The sequence below is a fragment of the Scomber japonicus genome, chromosome 3 (assembly GCF_027409825.1).
Source record: "Scomber japonicus isolate fScoJap1 chromosome 3, fScoJap1.pri, whole genome shotgun sequence".
Lineage (NCBI taxonomy): Eukaryota > Metazoa > Chordata > Actinopteri > Scombriformes > Scombridae > Scomber > Scomber japonicus.
Genome location: NC_070580.1, coordinates 30327237 through 30354683, shown reverse-complemented (window position 1 = coordinate 30354683; position 27447 = coordinate 30327237). Strand labels below are relative to the sequence as shown.

At 38.1% G+C, this 27447-nt stretch overlaps 2 protein-coding genes across 2 annotated transcripts in view; one reads left to right on the top strand and one right to left on the bottom strand.

The window, feature by feature from the left end:
- Positions 1-27157, bottom strand: part of cenpp (centromere protein P) — a 107642-nt gene extending 80485 nt beyond the window's left edge. Inside the window, exons 1-6 of the mRNA XM_053316548.1 lie at positions 27114-27157; positions 26191-26373; positions 25826-25980; positions 25244-25332; positions 22854-22942; positions 12778-12874 (exon numbers count right to left, since the gene is read on the bottom strand). Of these exons, the coding sequence (XP_053172523.1) occupies positions 12778-12874; positions 22854-22942; positions 25244-25332; positions 25826-25980; positions 26191-26348 (588 nt within the window). The 5' untranslated portion in view covers positions 26349-26373; positions 27114-27157. The remainder of the gene's footprint in view (positions 1-12777; positions 12875-22853; positions 22943-25243; positions 25333-25825; positions 25981-26190; positions 26374-27113) is intronic.
- ogna (osteoglycin, paralog a) lies at positions 321-8228 on the top strand. The gene is made up of 6 exons (XM_053316549.1): positions 321-587; positions 3094-3157; positions 4338-4502; positions 5736-5938; positions 6873-6965; positions 7158-8228. The coding sequence occupies exons 1-6, from the start codon at positions 432-434 to the stop codon at positions 7326-7328; spliced, it is 852 nt and encodes a 283-aa protein (XP_053172524.1). The 5' UTR covers positions 321-431; the 3' UTR covers positions 7329-8228.
- Positions 27158-27447: the final 290 nt, after the last annotated feature.

Sequence of the window (27447 nt, the reverse complement as noted above, 5' to 3'; positions counted from 1 at the left end):
GACAAAACACACTCACACAGTGGCTGTCAACTTTTAGTTTTCTGCTTTCACTGCAGTTTTACTGTGCTTGTTTTTCTCCTGTACACACTTAAGTGACATTTAACAGGAAAAAAATCAACACTTTATTCTCTCTTTGGCTCTTTTTCCATATTCGCTTCTTTCTATTTTCTTCATTGCATCTGGCTGTGTGTCCATTGTCTGTGTGTTTCTCTCCCTTTCTCCCAGCAGATGGATGGTGGGTGGTCAGGTAAGGGTTAAGTGCTCTGCTCTATAAATTCTGCTTTAAGAGTCTGCTGGAAGCTACTGGTTCAGCCTTTAAATACAGTCATTTGACACATCCCGACAGGGGCTCGTAGCAGAGAGCATCTGCTGACCCAAACTCAGGCTTTTAAGGAAAGCTCGTGTGTCAGTGTCACACTGCTTTGGACAACATGAAGGCTCTGTTATTCACCTGTATGCTGGTGCCGTGGCTGGTGGCTGCCTCAGCCAGGAAGTTTGACCAGGACTCACAGCTGATACCGGGATCTCTACCTGGCAGGGAGCTGAATAGTTACTTCAGTGACCATTTGAAATTAAGGAGGGCTAGGGTAAGAATGTTTATTATTTAAAATGTGCCTCTTTGGCAAAAATGTTAACTGCATGAATGCATTTATTAAAAAATATACTTTGACATTTGAAATTTACTAATTTGTTCAAGCCTGAGCACATTTGCTGCAGTAGTCCAATGTCAATCCAATGTCAAGAGTATCTCTACACTGGTTACATAATAATTCAAGGTGATTTAAAGACAAATTAATTAAGACAAATGAAAAAATATGCATTTTGTGTATGGAATTAAATGGAAAGAAAATAAATATTTCTATTTATGAGCTCAAACACAAACACATACCATGATTTTGGTCGGACCAGTTTCTCTCAGAGACACATTTTAAGAAAAGATCATAACAAAGATTAGAAAATAAAAAAAGAAGAAAATAGAAAAAGAAAATAAGCAAGATAAAAGAAAGAAAAGAAAATGTAAGATTACACTCAGCCAATCCCCATGGGAGGACTTAAGTCATGTTTAAAAGCTGGCAATTTGAAGATCAATAATCCAGGCACCTGATTCTAAAAGCTAATAATTCAGCTCATCGTTTAGTCACTTAATCTTTTTTCCTACTTGGTAATGACAGAATCTGTTAGCACTTGACTTCACCATCCTCCTCTAGGAGGTAATTCATCAAGCTCACAGTTTCAACACACATACACACACACACACCTTGCTATGTCTAACCTGTCATTTTACCAGACAAACCAAACCCTGAATTGACCACGCTAACCCTAAACTAACCACACTAACCTCTTGAAGAAATATTTGGATGAGCCAAAACCAAACTCTGGTCTGGTTCTTCCTTGGGGGAACCACTGGCAGGAAGTGAAAACCCCACAAAGAATTCAGAGACCAGTCAGAAGAGAAATAAGTGTGAGAGAATACGTCTTTGAATATAACTTCAGTTTTAATGAGTAAAAACTTAATTTGGGCCCAGCTGTTTTTCATACAAGGCTGTTAGTGCCAGACTCTTCAGAGACAGGCCTCATATTTCCTTTGATTCCACTTTGATTGGTTTGAGTTAAGAGAAACTGCAGGCTAGTGTTGGTATTTGACTTAGGGATACTCTGATTGGCTGTAGCCACTCAAAGGGCCTCGATGATTGAGAATAAACTAATCAACTATTAGATAAGTGGATGTTGGACTAGCAACCATCTTACTGGTGGCAGATTAGTTCCTAGCAGATAACCTTTAAGATTCATGAGTTTAAGTGCTCAATGGCTTGTTGATGATCCAAGCTACCCAGACAACACAGTTTAAAGATGTTTTCCAGGAGCTATCCACAGGCCCCATAACTCCTAACACTGAAGGATGAAATTGATCACAACCTGCAATGGTCTAAAGGCTTCTCGGGTCAGGGGCTAAGAATGCAAAAAACCTTGAAACCAATCTATCTCTCATTGATTCCTACATGACAGCATTACAAGCACATAACACAGACTTTGTTTTACAAAATCTGGTCATGGGTCACTATGAGTACAGGGCATTTCTGAAAGATGAACTGACCAGGTAGGGATACTTAACTATAACAGCAGATTATCAGTGTCTGACATAAGAGCCAACAACTCAAGATTACAATGAAAATCAAAAGCATAACACAGAAAAAGAGACCACTTCTTAAACACTGCAGCTCACGGATAACTAGAACCATGCACACCAGTTAAGGCTGTGGAAAGTTGTCAGCCAGTAGCCAGTTGCAAAATATAATGTGGACTGCTATAGACAGCTCTGTCTGCCAATATAGCTTGGGAATCAACTTCAGATTGTTGATAATGAATAGAGTGTGTGTTGAGAACGGCAACAGCACTATGTCACGAATTGCATCCTTCTCTTAATTTCATATCATACCACTGTGTTGGCACAGTGGAATGCCAGATGCTGGGCTAGAGACGGAAAATTCTGCCTCATAGAACTGTACAGGGACATACAGTGTTTTAGTGTCAATAAATCTTTAAAAAATCATGGATCTGTTACTCAAACTGTTTTGTTCATCTTCTCACCTGTGCTCACACCAATACAAACCCTTGCTTTTTTGTTAACAGTTGTGTTTACTGTCTAAAAGCCCACTTAGTTTCAGTTTAATAGATCAAACAGGGTCTGACTAATGTTCTTGTTCTCCATTAATCAACATGTTGTTCAGTTACCTCCTTTACTGTTTACAGTGAATTCATAACTGTAAGGCTTAATGTCACCACAGTCACTACTGTGCAAACTGTATTCCCCAAATAAAGCGGTGGCTAAACCCTGGTCACAAGTGTGTGGCTGTGATAGAAAGCTGTTAAACTGTCTCCATTTCATACAGTTTCACCATAACATCAAACCCCACCAAAACCTGACCAAATGTGATTCAGTATAGATATTTATATTATTTTTATTTATCTTCATTTGGTTTTTACCCATGTTTTCAAAGATGACCTACTAATTCTTAACGGTTAATGTCAATGTTTTGTTCTGTTCAATGAGCGGACCACCATATATGAACATGTTTGTGTTTTCTCCTGCAGAGGGCGCTGCCTTCTGCTGATGAACTTGATGACAGCCCAATCTCGGAGGGAGGAGACGTCTCCGGTAAGAGGAAGACCTGTTTACTTCTGGTCACATATAAGAGAAGCTATACTTCAATTGATAAAGGAAGTTTGAAACAGTAGGCAAGTTGTTGTAAAATAGCTTTGACTCAATTTGTTCAAGGTTTGAAGATCTCAAAAATATGCTCAAAGACAAACTACAGATTTCTCAGAACAAAATAGTCAGGGTTGTGTTTGAACCCAGGAGCACGTGTTGGCAAACAGAAACTACAACTTTAGCCTGTAAATACTCAAGGCATACAACAACTCACATACAACTCAAAGTGTGTTTCATAATATATAGGTCAAAAAACCATTTTTGTAGGATTTGGGGAACTCACACCAATCAAAATAGCATTGTTGAGTTTACCAGGGTTTTACAACAATGTCAGCACTTGCTCCTTTAGGTTAGGTTAGGTTATTGAATTATGGAAAATTTGGAAGTGAAAGCTAATCATCCTAATCATAGTCACATCAAAGGAAAGAATAAGAGGGGGGATGGAAAGTAAAAAGCTAACACACAAAATCAAAGTAGTGTTGAAGTTATATTAATAATTAAAGGAACTGAAATGCAGTTGTAAAAGGGTGGGTCTCTTAACAAGGAAAGTGATGATAGATGGTGAAGACCTGCCTGGGAGAGGTAAACTATTCCATAGTCTAGGAGCAGCCAAGGAAAAATCTGGGTCACAGTTGGGCGTTGACTGGGACTTTGGAACAACAAGGAGTTATTGATCAGAGAATCTGAGGGATCTGAATGTAGAATAGAAAATGGGGAGATTGGAGATGTAAACTAGTAAGCCAGTCCATGCAGTATTTTAAAAACAAATAGAAGTCTTAATATAAATTTCATGGTTCGCTTCAACCAGTTAAGAGGACTCAGTATAGAGCAAACATAACCTTCCTTCTTAGTATCAGTGAGTAGTCTAGTTGCTGTATTTGAATAGAGCTGCAATGATTAGTTGATTAATCAAACAAACAAAATATTTTTTATTTAGATAACTGATTGATCACTTTTGTCAGTTTATTGAGCCGACGTGCCATACAATTTGCTGTTTCCAGTAGTCAAGTGAATCAAAGTTTTAAATCCTTCTTCCAACATCTTCCCACTAACAAGAAAGGAAAGAAAACAGTAATAGATTACTCTGAATAAGGCTTGATGTTTGTGTGGTGTCTCTGCATTACAGACCTGCCCACCTGTCTGCTGTGTGTATGCCTGACTGGCTCAGTGTACTGTGAGGAGGTCAGTCCAGACATGACCAGTGTTCCCACCTTGCCAAAGGAGACAGCCTATCTGTATGCCCGCTTCAACAAGATCAAAAAGATCCGCTCCAAAGACTTTGCTGACATTGGTAAGTCGGAAAACCTTCTCTACCAAAACCTGTTGATTGGTCGGCTAAGTTTGACTGGTCATTCTGTCAAAGACTCAAAGTTGGCAGCAAATACTTGATCAGATTATTTGTCTTGTTCTTTGATAAGATCTTTACTGATTGAAATTCTATTCTGCATTTTACTATTTAGAGAAAGCCCTTATACAGCTGTTGGCTGTTAAAGGGGCACAACATTACTTTTACAAGTGAAAATCAGTCGTGGTTAGTCCTATTCAACCTGTGAAAACAGTTGTATAATGTTTAACTCATGATTGTGTCATAGTTATGCAATTAGCAACATCTCAGCTTTCTAGAAAATACCAATTTAAAAAAAAAACTCTGCGTAACAAACTGGAGGTGTGGAGTTTGAAAGACCTGTGTGTTGTTAACCATGCAGGGAGGGTCTAATAAAAAGACACTAGGGAGTCAGGATATTTTAGCTTCTGTTGCACCATTATTGACCATTTTTTAGCCACATTGGTTGTGTGTCGGTTGGTTGGTCGAGATTAAAATACCACAGTAACTATTAGATGTATTGCCATGACATTTTGTGGTCCAAGGAGAACATATTACACCGACTAAAGTAATATTCAGATTTTTCCTCTAGCACCACCATGAGGTTGACAATTTTGGTTTGTTTTGCCACAACAACTGTTTAAGTGATTGCCATGTAATTGTAATTTGGCACAGTTAACCATGGTGCCGACATGTAATTTTGTAGTTCAGAAGCACTGCATATGTTATGCATTTGGGGTAGCAACTTTACAGAGACGCTAGTCCATGTGACTGTACTCTGTCATCTGGATTTCTAATAAACCAAAAGCAGTGCTCCAATAAGACATGTTAATAAACATATATATCCAAAATACATTTGGGATTGTCCATCTCAATAGTGTCTCGGTCAAACAATTCCACTTCATCTTGGTTTAACTAGTACTACATTATAGAAATCTGCTATCATCTGCAGTGAAAAAAAATTACTGGAATAACAATTTTTCAGATGTCTCTAAAACTTGAACGATGAAGGAACAAGAATTAGTTACCTTAAAACAGACTGTTCAAACCTTCAGCTGCTATGATAAGGAACGAACAAATGGTGTAAACTGTACTTAATGCAAACACAAACTCAGAGGGATGCAACTATTTGTGCAATATATGCAAAATGTATATTGTAGTATAAACAATGAGAACCTTTTTTTTCCTATCTGTCCACAGTGACTCTAAAGAGGATTGACCTGACAGGGAACCTGATCTCAGAGATTGAAGATGGGGCATTCTCCAAGCTAACCCTGCTGGAGGAGTTGTCTCTGGCTGAGAACAAACTGGTCAAAATTCCTATGCTCCCTGCCAAGCTCACGTCCTTCAATGCCAACAACAATCTACTCAAAACCAAGGGTGTCAAAGCTAATGCTTTCAAGGTACACATCATCCCCTCTCAATTGTTCAATATAACCCTAACCCTAACCCAACCCAAACTGAAGGATGGGGATTGGGTAAAATCACGGCATTTGGCAAGCAATCTGCAGAGATATGAACAAACAAATCACAGCTTTAATTAAAGATACTATGTAGAAAAACTTTACATTATTGTACAACATACTATAAGAAGCGATTACAGGAAAGGTTGGATGTAGCCTATAATTTTTTTTAGAGTTTTCATACATCTAAATTATTTAGTTCAATAGTTTAACATTTTGGGAAATACAACAATTTACCAAGACTAAAATGAGAAAATTGACGTTTGTGGTTTATGGAGAGTTACATGTTGCAAATATTTGTTGATTAAGAACAGTATAAGTCCACCAGTACTTCTGTGCAGTATCTCTAGTCAAAGCGCAGATTGCCTGATACAGTCAGTAAACACAGCTTTTGGTTTTTGGTCTCTGTGCAGACACACTAGTACCAAACCTGACAAGCTCAGTGTCACAACAAGACTTCAAAAAGCTGTAGACAGTCACTAAACCCAGCTGTCGTTCCTGCACATAACTCCTCCTAAAATTACCATTGCCTTGGGACCCTTTCCCCCAACACAAGGTGTTAATTAGTGAATTTCATTGAGTGTCAATGCTAAAATAACCACATCCTGTCTCCAGCTTTGTACTTAATGCACAAACATGAGCTTGACATCAATCTTTTCATCTCACTCACAAAAATAAAACTACAAAGCGTTTCTCCAAAGGAAAACAAATCCATATAACTGTTGTCACAACTATTCCCAAAGTATATTTGGTTTAAACAGTGTGTTGATTACAGCCAGCCAGGTATGCTGTATACAGTACACTTGCAAATAAACAACTAAACACAGCTGTTTAATCCACGTGGTCTCCCTGGTGTACATTTTCCCCTCAACAGAAACTGACCAAGCTGGTCAACCTGTACCTGGCTGACAACCAGCTGGAAGCCGTTCCACACATCCCAGAGAACGTTAGGATCTTACATCTACAGGTTTGTATCTATTATTGACTAAATAAACATGAATAAGTTGACTTCAGAAATTAAAGTCATCCTCTAGTTGCTATACAATTTACTGTGTTATACATTCTTTGCTACATTTAGGGGAGATTGTCATCAAGGTTACAGGATTGATGGCTGTTCCTCACTCATTTACATTCTCAACATTGTTTTCATTTCCTCCAGAACAACAACATCACTGAGGTCAACACAGACACCTTCTGTAGGTCCAATGACACCTACTATCTACGACCGAGCCTCAGTGAGGTCCGTATGGATGGCAACCCTGTGGTGCTCTCTAAGTACCCCGACAGCTTCACTTGTATGAAGGTACTGCCTGTCGGACGGTACCGTTGAAGAGGCAGAAACTTTACTGTAGCCCCTTTGATGCTGATGGAGCAGTTTTCCCACAACAGAGTGCTGGGGGGATACCGCGACGTTCTGGATTTTGGGGCACTGGTCCCATGGTTGGGATAAAGGTGTCAATGTTTTTACTTCAGTAAACCTACAAACAGCTTTTGACATTGTCAGGTCAAAATGAAAGTGAAGGTGTAGAATTGAAGGCATTTCTCTACTTATCTAATGGCCTTCATCAGTTCTACTGACTGGTAGGGCATATCCGGCATTTAAACCTCTGCAGGAAGTTGTACAAGAGAGTTCTTCAGAGTCATCAGAGTCACATGAATTGGTGCAAAACCATCCAAGATGTGTGAAGTCCTCAATATGCTCCAAACAAACTATTTCTTCTGATCATCTGAAGTCGTTTCAACCTGCTCTAAAAAGCCTCCCATCATAGCGTCATCCTGGCTGCACCCAATTGCCTTGCTCCTTACAGAGCTTGTCCAACACAGCTAATGATTCAGCCATCTTAAAGGGGGCTTCAGATGCTGTTAAATGATTTGAAACAGTTTGTTTGAAGTATACTAATGCCTTGACACTGGGGCTGTAAGTGGCAGATGGCCTAAAAGGTTTAGGCCACTTGTTCAGAAGACATCACAGGCCAAGGGCCTTCTGAGTGTTTTTTTCATGCCAGTAGAACTTGCGTAACCCATTGAATGAGTGGAGAAGCGTCAGCACCTCTAAGACTACAGTCCAATCATCGTTTCATTTCGACCTGACGCTGTACCCGGATTAATGAAACTAATCTACACAGACAGCATGTGACATTGAACTAACACACACCTGCAGCCAAAAACCAACATGTTTGCTTGTAAGTATCTGTACCTATTAGTTTAAAACACAAAAGGTCAATGTTTTCACACTTTTTGTGAAATGAATTATAAAATAACTATTTTGTTAAAATCAGTAACTATAATTGTTAAAAAAAATCAAGATATTGCTGCAAACTTCTAAATATACTTACTGCTTTTCCTGACCTAAAGGAGTATCCTTGACAAGTATAAAATTTATCGTCTCAAGATTTTACATTACAGTAACAACGAAATGTTTCAGAATACTACACCAAGTAAAATATGTATAAAAAACAGCTGCAGACCCACATGTTTCCGTAGGTAGCCTTGCAAAGTTAGATCACTGTTTTCACCTCTCTCAACAGGCATCCCATCTGGACAGCCATCACTGCAACAAAAGTGTATGACTGAAATGCAGATTTTGATTATAAGCATTAATGCTATTGCAGAATTATTCTTTAATTACAAATATTTGGACTAGAAGTGTAGTTAAAGAAAGATTTGGCTGCCATTAAATATTACAAGTTTACACAACCAAATGAAAAGATTAAGAAATGAGGAATATTTTTTAGGTGTTTTTGCTGAAAAACTAAAATAAAAGTATTTTTGCAGTGAATATTTTATAGAATCCTTGCGTCAGTAGGAATAAAACAGAAATTAAGTCATTTCAGTCACAAAAAAGGAATACTTGATACCTGCAGGTTGATTTTATTGTCTTAATTTTTTCAACTGAAGCTTGTCACATGCAAAAGGTTTCTCAAATGGCACTTAAAAGAAAGTAGCCTGTGAGCATTGGGAGCACGCCTCATTACACGAATTGTATGTTACTTAGAAATTTCTTGCATATCAGACTGTTGATCCCCGCTAACTTAGAGAGATCTTTAGGCTATCTTGAAATGTTAGCAGGAATAGTCTGTGAATGCTTTTCTCACCAAATTATGTCTCTGGAAAATAACTAGAAATAAACACAACACGCTTTGCCATTGTGTAAATTAATTTGACTTTTAATTATATCATTAAAAATAACTCTACATAAGGGCAATGGCTATGTAAACATTTCCACCTGCAGGCTTTCTTAAGTACTGTGTGATCTATCTTCACTTAGTTTTTTAATTTATAGACTCCAGTTAAAGTGAACTGGGGAACAATGTATCTATGAACTATAGTAATGTGAAAGTTACTCTTCTATATTTTGTCTTCTTTTAAAATGTCTTGCTTGTGTCCCTTACTCTTCCCTTTCAGTAATAACTTGAGAAATTATTACTTTTGTGAATAAGACAGTGGTGTACAGGAAGATGTGTATGTGACATGGCTTTTTGTTTAAGATATTTTAATAAAGTTAAACTTTTTTTAATTAAAATGTGTTTGGAATCATTGTTCGAGTCTGCTTCACATGTAAGGAGTGTTCATATTAAACCTCAAGTATAAGCACTGGCAGAAAAATGCATTTATACTTGAGTAGGGGGGTTTGGTGGTGGTTATGACAGTGCAGTTGTAGATACCTACAGCATAGGTTATAGGTTAGCTTGGGGTTTAACCCCTTGATAGAATGCTACAAAGCTCAACCAATGTTTCATGGTTGTAACTGAGATAATAGTGACCAGGAGGTTTGCAGGGGATAACTGAGTCTTACATATTTAATGTTGTATTCACAGTCTGCATTCTCCACTGGCAATAAACACTTTCAGGAGAAAACACAAGCAGCCCAGGCTGACCACTCTCTGTTGTATCCCCATGAAGCCGATGTGTAGTTACATTTTTAAATAGATGCACATCAGCTCCTAGTCAGCAAAGGAATGTACAGTATAAACATGCACCGTAGCTACATCGCATCGCCTTAAAAGAGAACAATACATATAACTTACGCATCATCACCACATGAGACCGCTACTCCTGCAGTCAAAGCATGAAAACTCATCCTCACATACAACATCAACATCCCCATGATATTTTCCATGCCCTTCTCAACCCCTACTGGTTGAAATATTTAGTACACCCCCTACAGTACTAAAGTTTTCCACTGAAAGAACTGTACAAGACAATGACAATGGCAGACTTCATGAAGACAATTTGATGTTATTTGGTGTACTTTCAGTCCTTCAATGGCAACTACCTGAACTACCTCACATGCCAATTAATGTATATGTTGTCCGTTAAATACCAATATGTCTGGGGTCATTTAGAAGCTATGTCTACATTACATAGTTTGTAAACCTGAGAGCAGGGGCTCTCAGGTTTTATGTACAGTATCTTCATCACACATTCGAAGTATTGGACACATTCAGACACAGAATAACTGTGTCCAAGACTTACAAATTCATGGGATACTGATCAAGAGTGTTTATGTTGGACCAAAAAACAAATATTGAGAATATATTTTCATCAAATGGGTTTTACTTGCGAATATGGACACTGGCCAGAACAGCTTTCCAATCTTAGCTATCATTATTAATTTGTCTTTACAAAGCCAACATGTGTAAGTCTCCGATGGCATAGCAAAAACACTAACTGCATTACACCATTCCCCATGGCTGACTGTTGAGTCTGTGCATGTTTGTGCATCTGTGTGCAGGGATGACTAACACTAATATGTCCACAATGGATGGTAATCAGTGATTGGCCACATGCTCATAAATACTTGTGGTTTGTAACTGGTATGTACCCAACTATCATCTGCAGCCCTGCATCGCAGTGACTGGCTGGTTAATGTCATGGTTAATGTTAAGGTTCCTGGCCTGGGTTGTGTTCTATAGTTTTATTTGTTTAATCTTCTAGGCACATGTTCATGTCTGTGTGTCATTAAAGCATGGAAATCAGCATGCACAGCACTTCCCACATTACAGCAGAATAGTTACAATGGGAATTACATTTTTCCATAATAACACTGAAGAAAATGCAAGTAAAGCAAAATAAGAGTTTAGAGCACACAGGCCAGTATGGAAAATGTGGGTTAATCCTCCTTCAGTCCCGCCAACTTGGCAGAACTTTACATTCTCCAAGTAAACAGGAGAATAGGTTCCATATTGCTTCTGCAGCTTGATTTACTATTTGACATTTTACTGCTACCTCTTCAGTAAAGTCACACCATGATATTTACCACACCCACACTAATCACACCCACTGCATTAAGCTTAATTTTTGTAATCTTTATCAGCCTGACTCTAAGCAGTTCACAAACAGTAGCCTCTGTATAAAGAGGCACATTTTGGAGGCGTCATTGTAATTTTGTCATAGTTAGAAAGGCTGACAACCATCTTTTATCTTTAAAATGATTCTATGCAATCTGGACAACAGGGACAGAAGAAAGTCCACATACACAGGCTAAGGCTGGCACTAAAGCTCAAAAGAAATGCAATTTTTCCTGTTTTCAGACAATGGCAAGAAATATCTATATCTTATATCTAGACTATCTAGAGTAAATTGAGTATCAATTGATCATCTAGGCATCTATCCACCTACCTACATATCTAGAGTACCTATCTAGAGCATCTATCTACAATACTTATCTAAAGAAGCGGTCTCAAACCCTGCTACTGGAAAGCTACTGCCCAGCATGTTTAAGGAACCTCCCAACTCTAACACACCTGATTCCAATTATTAACTGGTTATCAAGCAGCTGAAGCGTGTCAAGGGCTTGATAATGAGTTGACAATTAGAATCAGGTGTGTTAGAGTGGGGAGGTTCCTAACACATGCAGGGCAGTCGCTCTCCAGGAGTAGAGTTGGAGACCACTGCTCAAGAGTATATCTATCTTATTATCTTGTCTCTTAAACCTGTTAAACAATTCATATATTCACCCAGCCACTCTATCTCTCTGCTCACTTACCTTGACTGAAAATGAACTGTTTCCAAAATTGAGATGAGCGATCATCTTTCACCAGACTTCTTCAGAAGACCAGCATTGATAAGGATTCTTATACATTGGTTTAGGAGCTCATATTGGTTCATATGAAATGTAAGGCCTGAGTTGTATGTTCCACTTTGGGTGCCATTTTACTGCAGTTTAGTATTATACAACTTGAGGCCAGCTTCTTCAGGGCCACAAAGAGGCACCTTGACCTTCTGGATTGACCCTCCAACCTCTACGATTGACAAGACAACAAGGTTCCTCCACTGATAGATGAGGGTGACACCCATCCCAGTCAAGCAGAGGTTAAGTGTTATTACTAGCCTCTCAAACTCTCATTTTTGGCCTGACTGCCCTCACACTGACTGATGGACCATCTGGTCTCCCAGCAGAAGGAATTCAAGATGAACTGAAGCATGTTGTCCCTCACAAATAATGCCAATGCCATTGAGCAACAAGTGTAAAATGTTTCCTTATGTTTCTGGATTAATATACAAACAATTAAAGAAAAGCTGCAGCAATCTCAATGGGCCAAAAGACTGTGCGGTTTCAAGAAAATGTGATCAGTGATGTTAAACACATTGCAGAAATTGGAGAATAGGACCAACCTAGCCAGATCCAGAGTTGGCCCTCTATATTCATTGTGAAGAACAAATACTTTGTCGTGTCAACAACAACACACAAATGATTTAACACTATGGGAAGAAGATGGGTAAGGATGAGGTTGCCAGTTTGAAGTCCATTCCAGTGCCAAGATTTAATCACTTACCTGGAAGTGCTGGAAGGATCGGCATCGGTCGTCACATCTGTCTGAGTAAGCCCTTAGAGTCCTGAAGAACAGCAGAAGATCCTTGCTCTCCTCCACCCTGAAATGTGATTTAAATGTAATAAAAGTAGTTTATTTTTCAAAGGAAATATATTAGTTCTGTCCTATCAAAGTTCGTGGTCACAATTATCAGTATAGGTGTAATAAAATATCCATAGCAAAAACAAAACGATATGCATTGTTGAGCTGAAAAACAGACGTCAATATAATGCAAGTGTGATCAGTTTTGAATCCCAAAAGGTAGCATTTTTTGTCTGAATAAAACTAATCCCAGAAGGTGCTATTAAATGTCATCCATTAACATCATGAACAGTCAGAAATCTCAACTGCAGCCTGAAAATGTTGAGAAATCTAGATCTAACGGTCAACATATATGAACAGCCTGTAATGAGCGTATGATAATCACTCCATGTATCTGTATCATGTATCCATCTATGTAGGCTCACACACCAGCCGCTAACTGTCATCACAGGTTGACCAAAGTATTGGGCGAATTACAATTTTGATCTACTCGCGTCACTAAAGGAACAGTCATGGGACCACTACAACTCATCCTTAGGGCCTTCTGTCCATTTATCCAATAGTTTCCGAGATATTTCACCCAGAACTAAAGTGGTAAAGACGTTGGTTCTTTAAAAAAGTATTACAATTAATGGGGTATGTCCAAAAGGCATACACCTTGAATTTCAAAATGCTCTATACTTCACACAAAAAAAACAAGTAGAGTAGCTGAATATCACAACAGCAATAGCAAAAAATGTTTTGGTCTGGTTCACTCTGTCTGACTGAGCCTGGGACATTCTGTTAAAGGCTTTTTCAGAGTTTTCCATGGGGGCCCGGGGCTACACGGCAGCCGGGTGAAGTTTCCAGAGACTGTTATTCCACACAGAGCTGATGGAAACATGGCAGCACACTCCTATATAATGGAGCACCACCAAAAAGACAGAGACAGAGAGACGGAGAGAGAAAGAGAGAGAGAGATATCCCTGGTTTGATATATTTTAATCAAACTAATCTTACGGTTCTGATTGATGCAGTTTGATAAATTATATTTTCACTGTGGAACCAATTAAAAGGTTGTCAGTGCAAAAACCTTATATAGTGATTCTAATGAGGCATGTGGACTTGGAGAGTTTTAGTGGTTTTTAATTCATCATCCAAAAGAAGCAATAAAGTTTGTTTGCAGCAAACTGTGCCAAAGAGAACAAACTAATTAAAGAAAAACTCTTGACTTTATACTACATTGTAAATAACTATAGATATCAGTCACTACAAAGTCAAGAGTTTGTGATCTGTTGCACAACAAGCCAGCAATTTACTGTCAACTGCATTCCCTCCCTTGTGCAGTGGCGTCTGCCTTACACAGAACTGCTCTCTAGAGACTTCAACATCAATGGTATTAGTCTTTGTAGCAGTTTCTCAATAAACTAACAGATGCTCGGTGCAGTTAACTTAATGTTTGCCATATCTATCAAAGAAAGATTTTTCTTTTTTTTTCATTTCTTTAAGTCAACTGACAACAATCTTTACAGCTGCGTCCAACTCATTCACACTATTTGTGTGGCATTTTTTCTGTCACTATATTTCTGGCTCTGGCACATTAATATGATGTCCCAATTTTCAATCCCGCCTAATAAGCTCTGACTGAATGGGTTGTGTATTCAACAGGAGAAGCATGCATATGAAATATCACAATATAAATGGTAGATTTCCTTTTAGTTTTAATGACCCCATATGCAGCCCTAACCACAAACAAAATAAAAGCCTTTTGTTTTCATCTTTTTGTTTTCATCTTTCAAGTTGAAATACTAGTTTTAAAAAACTAGTTTAATGACAGTGTCCAAAATACATCCATGTGTACTGTAGGTATTGTCACGTCCTTAAAGCACCCTGCATTTAAAAAATTAACCTCTCTTTTAGCTTCAGAGTTGACTGAAATCTCATGCTGCCGCCCTGACCTCAGCACAGTTTGGCTTCACACTATCAGTCTGGTTTGGACCAGGAAAAACAAACTGTACTTCAGAAAGCCGCCAGCTTGGATCAGTGTTTCTACAACCGCAGGCTGAGAGTCAAAATGGTTCATGGATCAGTTGGCGTGGATTCCCACATGACAAGAGCAGCACTGTGTTTTAATGGCAGAGGTTCATGAGGACAGTTTGACATCATTCAGTGTGCCTTGAGTCCTCTAAGCCCATCCCACAATGCACTGTATCAACAGCGTCTCCACATAACAGTCTCTTGCTGACAGTTGAGCAACAAGAGTTTCCAACTGCTCTGCTAATTAACAGTTATAAAAAAGTGAGATTACTTCTACACACACACACACAAGTCATTTAATATTTAAAAGGTGCTTATGCGTGAGTATGATGTGCATCCAAGCTAGTGTTTCCAGGTTGTTTTTGTAAAAAAAAGAAAAGAAAAAGGAAAAGAAGAGATTAAGACTAGTCCTAGACTAAAGACAAGATTCTGTGAAAATATCCATTGAGAAACAAGTCTGGTCTTGGATTAGACTTAATCCCTGTCCAGGAAATCGGCCCCAGAACAATAATTAAAAACAGCCACATTTCTTCTTCTTTGTCCTCTTTTCAGTTGGCAAACAACAAAACTGCACATCACAGCCAACAATCTGGTAAGAAGTGGGACAGGCAGCCCATTTGACCTTTGTTCTATATTCTTGTCAGACAACTTGAACTCCAAATGTTAATTTAATCGCAGCTCATAAACACTAAATGTAAACCTGTGGTCATTCTAGAGCTGCTGTGCTGTGGTGCTAATAAAATCATTACTTTATGACTTCTTTGACAAAATCAAAGAAGAGGGTGACAGAAAGTTCTTCTCCACTTTACTGCCACACACCCATTGACCCTCACTGGGCATGCTTATGTTTTTTGCTCACGAACTAAAACAGCAAGCTGGCATTTAAAATGTCACCTTTTTTGATTTTAGGTGAGAAAAACACCAGTTTAGTGAGGATGAAGGACTGAAACAATAAGAAAAGAAAAATAATTAAATCTAACCATCCTTACAGTATGTGGACATTTCCTACGTTTAGAAGGACTTCCCTTCAGCACCGTCTGTCTCATCTGTCACTTTTATGTAAAACACATATACCACAGAGTGGAGGGCAATAATACAATGCTATATTATTACATAAAAATGCAACAAAAGAACAATAAAGTGGTCTTGCTGCATTCCAATATAATTATAGAAAAAAAATTGTTTCCAGCTTTAAACCCATGCAAACATGTTTTTTTTTGTTTTCACATTTTGAACAATTAATCATGTTTTTAACCCCAGACTTTAACCTGTAAATGTGTAAAGATTCTGTGTGAAAATATGCACAAGAAACTACACCTATAGCTTTTGCAAGCCAGGTGTAGACCCTCAAAACATCTCATGTGTCAAGCAAATAACTGTGACCTGAAGCATATTTTTAGGTGTCAAGTCTGTTTTCTTCAGTCTTACACATGCAACTACTACTGAAGCTCAGCTGACACGCTGCTTTCACTATGCAGCCAGTGTAGCCACATAGTAACTTTAAATACTAACAAAGTTAAGAAACCACTTCAGAAAGACAGAGGAACAGATGTGGACTACATGTGTTGGCTGAATAAAAATAACCAACAAAACTCCTAGTGTCTGTTTATCTTTAACAGTTCAGACCAGATTGATTTAACAAAGATTATCAGTCTGATTTGGACTGTAAAACTCACTGTCACTCTCCCCCCCCCCCGCCCCCCCCCTCTCTCTATATCCCACCCTCTCTCTCTCACACACTCACACACACACACACACACACACACACACACACACACACACACACACACACACACACACACACACACACACACACTGGGAAAAGGCCGCAGTGTGTCAGAATCATTATCTCCAGTATTTTTCCATCTGTTGTTTGCCAGGTTCTGCAGACTGCACCACACAATCCAGATGTGGTTTGGCCTCAGATATAGAGGAGATAGAACTTCAGACTTCTGCTCTATAGTGGTGATCCGCTGATAGAACAGACACTTTCTACTGGTGATAAAGATAGGAAATGCATTTATGCACATAGAAATAACACCTACAACACATTTAGTCCATATTAACACAACTGAGAGAGCTCGGATCCATCAGGAGTGAAGAACAAAGCAGGTGCTCCTGATGCTCAGGTGAACACCACCAGCAAGAGTGAGACTGGAGTTTACCATTAATCAAGACTTAAAGTATATACTGTCTATTTTAGTATTTTATATATTGTATTTTATATAATAGAGACACTCAACGACCACTTTATTAGGAACACCTGGGCAATCTAATGCAATCCAATAAAACAGCTTTGCCATAAATTCTAGTTTGACAAAGCTTACATATTTCAGTTTTCGAAAGTCAAATGGATAGTCAAATTGAAATTCGACTTTATGTTTAGTATTGAGGTTGTAGTGGGTGGTGGTGTACTGTTAATATTGTTTATTAGGGACACCATTCAATATAATGCACCCTAGTACATTGGCATCACCGATATGTCATCTCAACCCACCTGTTGACCTATTTTATGCTAATAAATGATAATGGAAGTAGAGCAGATGTGTATTTTTTTCCTATTTGATCTTATTGCAGATATATCAGCATATGAGTGTAAAGTATATGTCTGCTGATGAGTCAGAAATTTTAAAAGCATTGTCAAAATTTTGTAGTTTGTCCACCAGAAAGTAATGACAAGCTTATTTTTACACTTTATAATGCCCTGGTCGCTACATATTTTGGTCACAGTTTTTTAAGAACATGTTTAAATGGATCCAAATCTATTTATACCAGTCAATGTATTGTCATTGGACTTTTTAAAGCTATGATAGTTGTCGTCAAAAAGATGCATTTAAAGTGATTTATAGTAATGGGCACTGTCCCTGTTAAACAAGCCAACAAATAAATAAAATCAGTGGACTCGGAAGACTTTGGCTGCAACTAACAAATATTTACATTATCGATTACTCTCCAAAGTTATTTTCTCGACTAATATGAAAAATATGAAAGCTAGCCTATAATAATTTCTTAGAGCTCATGGTGACATCAAATGTTTGTTTTGTCTGATCAACAGTAAAAAAAAAAAAGAAAAAAAAAACCCATAGAAACTATCATGTATGACACAGAAAGCCTTCAAATCCTCATGTGTGGTAAGCTAAAAATCAACTAATTTGGAAGATTTTTGCTTAGAAAAACTATTAAAATGATTATTTAATAAGCAAAATAGTTAGAAATTATTTTCTGTCAATAAACTAATCGATTAGTCATTGCAGCGCTACACCAGACAACAATGAAAGGTCAAACATATTTCTTCACGCCTGTTTAAAAATTCAGGCTGCAAGTAATTATGTGCTGTAATGCCATTTGTAACCCACTGGCTTTCATCATAATACAGTTTTCCCTGCAGTGTTATAAGCACCTGGTAGGGAAGAAATAGTTACTAAATCTCCAGACACCACTGAGTAAACCAACACTGACCAGATTCAGCTGAGGCATTTTGAACAGGTGTAACTAATATTAATGATGGCTGGGTTCCATTTACAGGTAGGTGTGCCAGTAAGCCAGCACACTTAAATGGAATGCAGCCATTATGAGCGTAATGAGTTACACCTGTGTTTGACAAGTGAAAATGTGTGTCGTGAGAAAGGCCTGTTATTTGTTTGTAAAGAGCAGACAGAGTAAGAGCAAGTGCATGCGAGGAGGTTCAGCTGGATGACAGACGTTTGCAGTTTTAAAATATTCCCCCAGTTTAATAAACACTTGAGTTAAACTAAACAAAAAGCTTTATCCTGACAGTAATAATATTGGATATTTAATTTGTAGGACTGAGCAGACAAACAGAGCAAATTAACGATAAACTGATTGGTCGTTAGGGTTCAGTCCATACTCACCAGTCATAACGCACCAGTTAGGTCAACTCATTTTATATATGAAATGCGGTTTAACAGACTATTCATCTGGCTGCTGATTAGGGCTGGGTATTGTTTAAAAAAATACAATACTATTACCAATCCAAGTACCCTTAAAGTGATACTAATACCATTTGAGTACTTTATTCAATACCCATCACGTGAATAGAAGCATTAAATTCCATAAAATGCCACCACTACTCCACATGCATTTTGAAAGTCTTCAAATTATCAATATTTATTAAATATAAAATTCTCAAAATCAGTAGATAGTCAAATAGTCATATTTTCTAGGTCTGGGTGCAGAAAGGATCGATTGCAGTTATCGCTTGACGGTAGACGTTTCAATACTACTTGGTATCAATTTATTGTGGGCGATACCGTAAAAAGGTATTCAGTACTGATACCCAGCCCTACTGCTGATGAATGTGACAATATACCCACTGCCAAAACCTGAACACCTGAACATTACAGTCATATGTGATAGTTGTATATGTGATACCAAAACCATGGATAATACGCTGCTTTAACGGGACATCCCACGTACTTTTGGCCACACTTTGTAGTTCCTATGATTAATCTGAACATAATCTCTGAAGCATTGAGCCATCAACCAGATCAATACAATATAACACTACCAGATTGCAAACTGTAGAATCAATATTTTACAGTCTGTGATTACTCTGACTACTGAGTATTTACTTATTGCTCTCAATGGACCAATGGCATCACAAAATGTTTTAATGCTGCGAGTAGGACGATTTAATTGAACTGACAAACATCAGTGTTCCTCTTTTGTGTTTGCTGGGGGCTGAAGGTGTAAGTTATTAAATTGGTTTGGATTTTTGATTGAATAAAAATGAGATCTGTTAAACTAGACTATTTCTTCGATGTATTAAAATTGACTATAACAAATAATCAATCATCATTAAAGTGATCTTAAGTCTATTATACTCATTTCCAGCTCTATGCCTTTATACTAGGACTACACTAGAGTAGTTTTGCATTATTTACAGTTCAGAAAACTCCTTATTGTTCTTATACTGGCCATTTATGCAGCCCCTCAGTTCAGCCTCTGTCTCTTAACAGGCAGTCTTAGTTCTTGTCTCTTTAAAGCTGCAGCCGATGAGCCTACTCTGCTCTGATTGGCCAGCTTTCCTGAAGCCTGAAGAGAGGCAGCCGTATCAGAGCTGAGTTAAGTTACTGCCGATGCAAGGCGAAAATTTCCTGTTCTACCGCGTCATATGAAAAGCTTTCAAATGAGTAAACAACAGGAGACTTTTTTTTTTTTTTAAACAGTCAAGCCAAGAACATAATGAGATATTTGGAGCTCTTCCTTCAGCGGACCAGTTAGAAATAACGCAGGAACGAATAGTACGAGCACAAACAGCCACAGTGATGATGATGTTGTTTGATGAAGAGCTGCAGGAGACTAGCATACCTCCAACGAATAAACTACTTATCTTATTGTGCCCTGCTGTGTAATGGAAAAACTCACTGTGTGCCAGCTCGACTCCAGCCATGACTCAGTTTGACCACCGCAAAAACCGAAACATTGAAAGAATGCCATGATGTTAGCGGAGTGGAGCAGATGACCATATAAAGAAATCCATAATGGAAAAGTAACACTCACTGAGGGTTGTAGTGAGGTGCTGATTACTGTAAGTAGACTAAAGTAGGAAAAAAGTGTCACACAATCTTGCTCCTTATGCTTTTCTCTTTGTATTTAGATGATGTTTTGGCCCTTAGGCTTTCTTCAGGATCAACAATAATCCTTATTTTCTGATCCAGTTATTATTATTGAAGACATCAATGATAATAACTGGAAGTAGACTTCAGAGTAGGAAAAAAGTGTCACACAATCTGGCTCTGTATGCTTTTCGTTTTTTATTTAGATGATGTTTTGGCCCTCAGGCTTTCTTAAAGATCAACAATAAGGATTATCGTGCGACACATTTTTCCAAACTAAATATTCTCCAAATGGGCTCCTGGGTTAGAACTTCTACATCTTCTTCTGAGTCGCAACTATATGCAATATGAATCGAACTGGTACCTCCAATAAGCGGGGACTGCAATATGGGCAGCAACAGCGCCCTCTGTGGATTGGAACTGGTTGTGAGAAAATGGCAAGAAACTGTTATACGTGATCCCAATAACAATCCATATCACTCAAAGATAGGGCTGAACAATATGACCAAAATCTAGTATTGCAATATAGGTAATTCAATATCCCGAAAACAATACTTAACGCAATATATAAAAGTATAGGTTAGTGGGTCCCAATGAAATAAACAAAATATGAACTGATAGACTTTTTTCTCTGGTCACACGATATATATCGTCATCGATACTCGCGCGTTTCTCAACGGTATATTGATGACATCCTACTTTTTTGGGAGGTAACACATGCAGACTTGATGGACTTTGTGACATATCTTAACAGCAGCTCAAGTTTCCTGAAAATAACCTGTCAGCAAAGCACTGACAAACTCGATCATTTGGACCTAACCATATACAAAGATGAAACTGGAGGCATTCACACTTCTTTACAAGCTGCTAGCAAACATTTCAAGGATTTAAAGAATAATATAGTGTTCAAAGAAAGAAACTCTATAAAGACGCTAGTTCAAACTCTATTAAGAAAGCCATACAATTTTACAATCTCACTTCTTGCTTTGATCTGCTTTCCAATACACGAAAAACAAAAAAGCAAATCATACAATAATTTTTCTTCACAAACTTAATAGATACTTACGAGACACTGGCATGAGTTCGAGCAGAACAATATTTGAAGGGCTTCTACAAATTCCCACCGCTTTTCTCATTTGGGAGAGCAAAATATGTCACGTACAAAAATATGGCTCATAACAAAACCGCATGACTGACCTCAACTGGCATGTATAGATGTGGTGCAACAATATAACATTTACAGAATTGTTCAATCAACCCCACAATGGGAAGAAAATTCCCATTAAGGAATTTATATACACTATATGTCGACAATAACAAACATGTTGTTATGTCCCTGTGGCCTAGCTAACATTGGACAAATCAAACGACCCCTTAAATAACAAATATCGGAGCAGTCCCTCCAGACAACTGAAGCGTGATTGGCTTCAGTTGTAAAACACTTTACTGAAGCCAATCACGGTTCATTCATTACATTTCTGTAGGACTGAGAAAGTTATGATGCCCACTAGAGGAGGTGATGTTCTGAGGAAAGTAGCCCAGAGAGAAATGTTTTGGGTATACACACTCAACACTATGACACCAAATGGACTTAGTGATGACTCCTGTTAAAATGCTTTTTAAGTTAAGAGTTTGTAATCTGGATGTCCCTTTATTGCCATCTAGTGTATGGATGTGTGAGGTTTAAATCAGATTTAATTGTAAACTTGTGACTGGTCCCTGTATTAGAACAGGTGGATAAGAAAAGCGATTAGTTCTCAAGTAACTGGGTCCAAATCCGAACTGTGTATTAAGTCTGTCCTTGTACATATGACTCAATTGAACTGGTATACTCCAAACGCTCTAAAGAGGGCTCAAATATACGTCAAAATATGTAAGCCTTTTTCTAATTGTGAAGCGAGCCAAATAATAAATGTTTGTATTTTGTCCTCTTTGACTAGGAAATGTGAGATGTTCATATTTTTGCAACATCCTTACTGGATATTAGGTTTGACACTGCATCGAGAATCCCATTGTTGAAGTGCAACCTCCTTCTCAAATACATTTTCCCTACTCTAATATAAAGAAATCTGTCATGCTCTGACATCAGCTCGGTCTGAAAGTAGAAAAAAATCATTGAGGGCAGTCTGAAAGCCGGTGGTTTTTGTTCACAGGGATTACTTTTGCGTATGTTTACCTCATTATTTGACATTTTGGCTATGTTTAATATGAACATCTGACATTGTAACATTATATAAATGACCTGAGAAATCACCTATAGGCCGGTCATTCAGAAAACATTTGCTATTTTTTTTCCCATTTCAGATACATGTGACACCTCAAACACAGAAGGATAATAGGAGATGATGTGGCAGAACTCCACGGGGAGAAATTTAACATAAACCAGCGGTGAAGCATTCTTACTCAGAAAGAAAGCTGCTGAAGTTCTGCAGGTCGCTGGCATCCATCACCACATTCAGACTGCTGATCGTCCTCTCAGATCTCTGACCTTCCTGCTGGACAAACACACCTTCACTTACTCAGTTATACAGAGTCACTGTGTGTATTTTATTTACAGATATAGCATCACTTTTATTACACTGTGTATCAGTCTGCTTTAAGTCTGCATTAGATTGAGTGAATTTCATGCTGCTGGAGACTTACAGCTCATTTATGTCATGTGTGGTTCTTCTGGTTTTAATGTTGTTATATTGGTGGTCGAGTGCAAAAACCATGTGTGATAGAAAATGAGTAAAGCAAAGTATAACTGAACTCTGAATGTCCTCTTGAAGTCTAACTCGATTTCATAAACATGGCTAATTCGATAGTAAGCAAGCCTGATTTCTTTATCATTCATCACAACTCTGTGTTGTTCACCAGCCAATGAATGTCAGGCCAAGCAAGCCCTCAGTGAGTTTGAGGCTACCCTAGAGCAAGTTTTTAAACTCATCTTCAGCTGTTGCCTCTAAAACGTTTTGTACATTTGGAAGGTGATCGGGGGAAAAAAGAGAATGAGAAGAAAAGACAGTAGAGCGAGCAGCAAGAGACAAGAAATCCAGACCTGCTGCTGGTGTTTCACATTCAGGGAGCCATAATTCATATGTGATTGATTTCATTGGGTTACAACACTAACAAAACATTTTAAGGTTACTGGAAGCTGTACTGGCGCACACTACACTTCAAAATAAAATATTAATCAAAGCTATAATAAAGGATGAGAAGAGAATGTGTGTTTACAAAATGACTCTGATTCCAAATTACACAACCAAATAATTAATGTCTTTATCAAAACAAGTATCAACTTAAGAGGAAATCTGTAATTTTAATGACATTTCATGAGCCAGGAAGGAGGAGTGTTTCACTGAAACCAGCTGTTCTGGTGGTTGGTCCAGATAGAATAAAAACCAGAGGACTGTTGGACCTACATGGAGCAGGTTTACAGAGCACAATAATACAGAGTCTCACTACAATAAAATTACATTTACCGGTGACTTTACATGTGCAGCATTGGCTGATGCCGAGGGTCAACAATCATTTTTAACTGTGACAGTCCAAATTGTGCTTCTAACAGGCTTGACGTAGCACCTCAATATGAGTATCGAACTTCAATATATGGTATAGATTGAAATGTGTAAATAGTACTATGTACAAAAAGGTATTTAAAGTTGTCGAGTCATATTCATAATTTTGATAGATGTATACTTTAGACTGCATTTTATTTACCATTTAATTTGAGTTCTTCTATTTCTGTTGGTCTTTACACATTTAACATTTGAGTGTTGTGTTGGGGTTTGATTCATATACTTTTGGTATTGCTGCGGAAACTCAGGCATCCTGTCAAGCAGTGGAGCAGAAAGCGGTTAAATACAGAGCTGTACTTGGAGCTAATATATTTCTTGTTAATGACGATTGAAAGGTGACATGTAAATTGTATATTTTTTAAAGATCTGGCCTAAGTGGGATTGACCATAAAATAATCAACCACATCCAAAACTGAGAGGTAATTGTGTCCACCAGCACATACTTGACTTTAATTGACACTGTTTGGTCTAACACGTCTTTCAGGATGACACTTTTGACCCAACAGTGATTTTTCTTTGCTCTGAGGTGTTCAGTCTGTCTAACAGCTGCTAAAATCTGAACTGACAATTGCGCTTGATGCCTCATCAATGAACTGCTGAGTGTGGTTCTCTGTCGCCCTCTGATGGCGGGACTAAGCACTAACACACATTCTGAGACGTCCTCGGCCATAAGGGTGTCTGTACTCAATGTGTCTTACCTGTTACCAGATTAGTAAAATCACTTCAACCATCTCTCTCTCTCTCTCATCTCTTTAAAGCTTGGAAGAAGATTGTCTGTAGGTGAAGGACGCAAGAGTGCAAATGCTTAAATATCCTTCCAGTACAAATCAAACAACAGTGTCCATAATCCTCTGCAGAGCTCCTCTATACAGCTGCTGACTTTAATCAACTGTTCGAATTAATACTGTGAAAAATAGTAAACTAAGGTTTTGGCTGGAGTCTTGTTTGATGGATTTTGAGCCTACCAAGTCTCTGGCATTTAGACCAGTTTGGATCTGACCATCTACTCCAGGTACACGTTGGTAATGGATATCATAAGTTGAACCTGACTGATACTGGATGTTTTAGGGTTTAAGTTATTGACTGGCATGTGTCGGGATCGTGCGATAGTGAGGGGGGGCAGAAGGAGCATCTGGATCAACCAACAGGGATGGTGGCCATAGTGGAGTTTGAACCAGAAGCTGTCTTTCTCCACAACACGTTATTTTAACAATAACTCTCCTAAACACTCACCTTGACTTCAGAGAGTTGAAACTCCACCTGGAAGACCAGCTCAGAGCAGTGACCTGACACACAGAGCTCCTGGACCAGCTGATTGTCACCTAGTAGACGCACACATTACACCATTGTTAGTACATTATGACATCAATTTGAGGACCAATTAAAAAGGAACCATTTGGAGTTGTGTTTACGATCAGTGCTTCTCACCAAAATGCAAAACACAGTGTGTGTCCTTGATATATCACAAATATTATAAATGCATTTCCTTCCTCATAAAATATTTGCAAAGCAGATTTTCACTCATAAAAACACTGCTCCATAGTGCTACTCATAGTCAAAAACTACATAGGGCACCTTTTAAATTACACAATATATATATATATATTTTTAAAGAATGGAACAGGGTAATAAACTGCAGTGATACAGGAAATAATGAGAAAAATAAATAACTCATATAAATAGTGAGGCTGAAATTAATGATTATTTTATCCTATGCTCTGCTGGTTATTTTCCTGATTTGCTGATTAATCATTTAATCTGTAAAATGTCAGAGAACAGTGGAGGCTATGGATTCAAACAGTGCTGTGCTCGTACTGCTTTGTAGGGTCTTTATGGTGCAGCTGTTCAGACTGATGCCATTTATCTGTGACTGTCGCTGCAGATCCTCCTCCAGTTCCTCAACCTCCTCTTTCAGCTTGGACAGCACCTCCTCCTTCCCTCCCTTTTGTCTCTTTCCGCACATATATGACCTGTGGATATCGACAATAGATGGTCAAATTACTGTCACTGCAGTTCAGCACTACTCTCACATGCACATCTGCATCACCTGGGTATTCTTAGAAGTAAACTTAAGCGTAAAAAACATTTTAGGATTATTCAGTTTTATGACAGAAAATACTACAGGTTAAAAAATTAGGTCTGACTGTTAAAAATTAATAAATAATAAAAATTAAACTCACAGTGCATCCTTGCATTTGTCTGTGAAGTGCATCGTCATGTCCTTGTGGTTGTCCTGCTGTTGGAGCTTCAACAACTCAACTTCAGCCTGAAGACGTGTGATCTGGGCTTCCAGCATCTTTACCTCCTCAATGTTCTCCACACTCATCTTCTCCTCCATCCTGATGGATAATACACTAACTGATCTGGTGAAGAGGGCAGCAAAAAAACACTGTTATACAAATAAATACAGGACACACAACATAAACAGGAAAAGAAGACACCAGTGTTCAATCTTCTAGACAGGACATTTTTCCAATTAAGTGGAGTTTTTTAACAAAAATGTTATTCATAGAAGCAGTGAACTCTATCTGGTTAACTTAGCTAGTGTTAACTTAGATGGCGACAATGCTTTTTTAGCAAAATAAATGACACAAATGTAGACACTTAAGTGCTAACTAAAGTTAACTAACCGTACTTGTTTCTACTAAATCCACACAAATATATGAATAAAGACGCATCATTGTATGCAACCTGAAGCTTCTTCTTCTTCTTCTTTTTGCTTTGCTGTAATTGCACAAAAGTTGGGCTTTATAGAGTAGAGTACAATATGCTCTAAAAAGAGCTGTCTTTACATCATCCGTACACATGTAAAACTTGCGTGCCAGCATATTTGCTTGGCCATACATTGTGTAACATTGACGCTGCACATCATCATCATCATCATCACACACACACGGAGATCATCCCCGATTATGTGACCCAAATATTTTACTCTGCTCACTACATTTAACACGCCAACAGAAAAGAAGGAACGTTTTGCGTCAAATCTTCCTTGGTTTTAACAATCATGACAATACTCCTTTTAGAATTGAATTAGTTTCTGTTTTTAAAATACTAAACCCACATATAAATGAATAAAGGAGCGTTATCCTCCTTTTCTCACCTGATTAGACTCCTTTAGGTTCCTTCTCCTTGACAACCATAACAGTTCGGAACCTCGCGCCCTCTGGACTCTTCCACTTTCTATGATTCAGAGGGGGGTGAACTATCTCACTGTGAAGAAAAGTAAGGAAAAGTACCTCTTTGTAGATTGGAATACAGCAAATATTTATAGATATTTTAAAAATATATAGTAGTGCTTTATTAACACCAATAGATATTAAAACAGAAAAGAAGTCCGAGTTTGAAAATGTGAGGTCCCCCTCTGAAGAAGGCTGTGTCTGTCAGTGATTTTGAGCTAATCCAGGTGAAATGTCGGATACCTTCATTGATAAAAA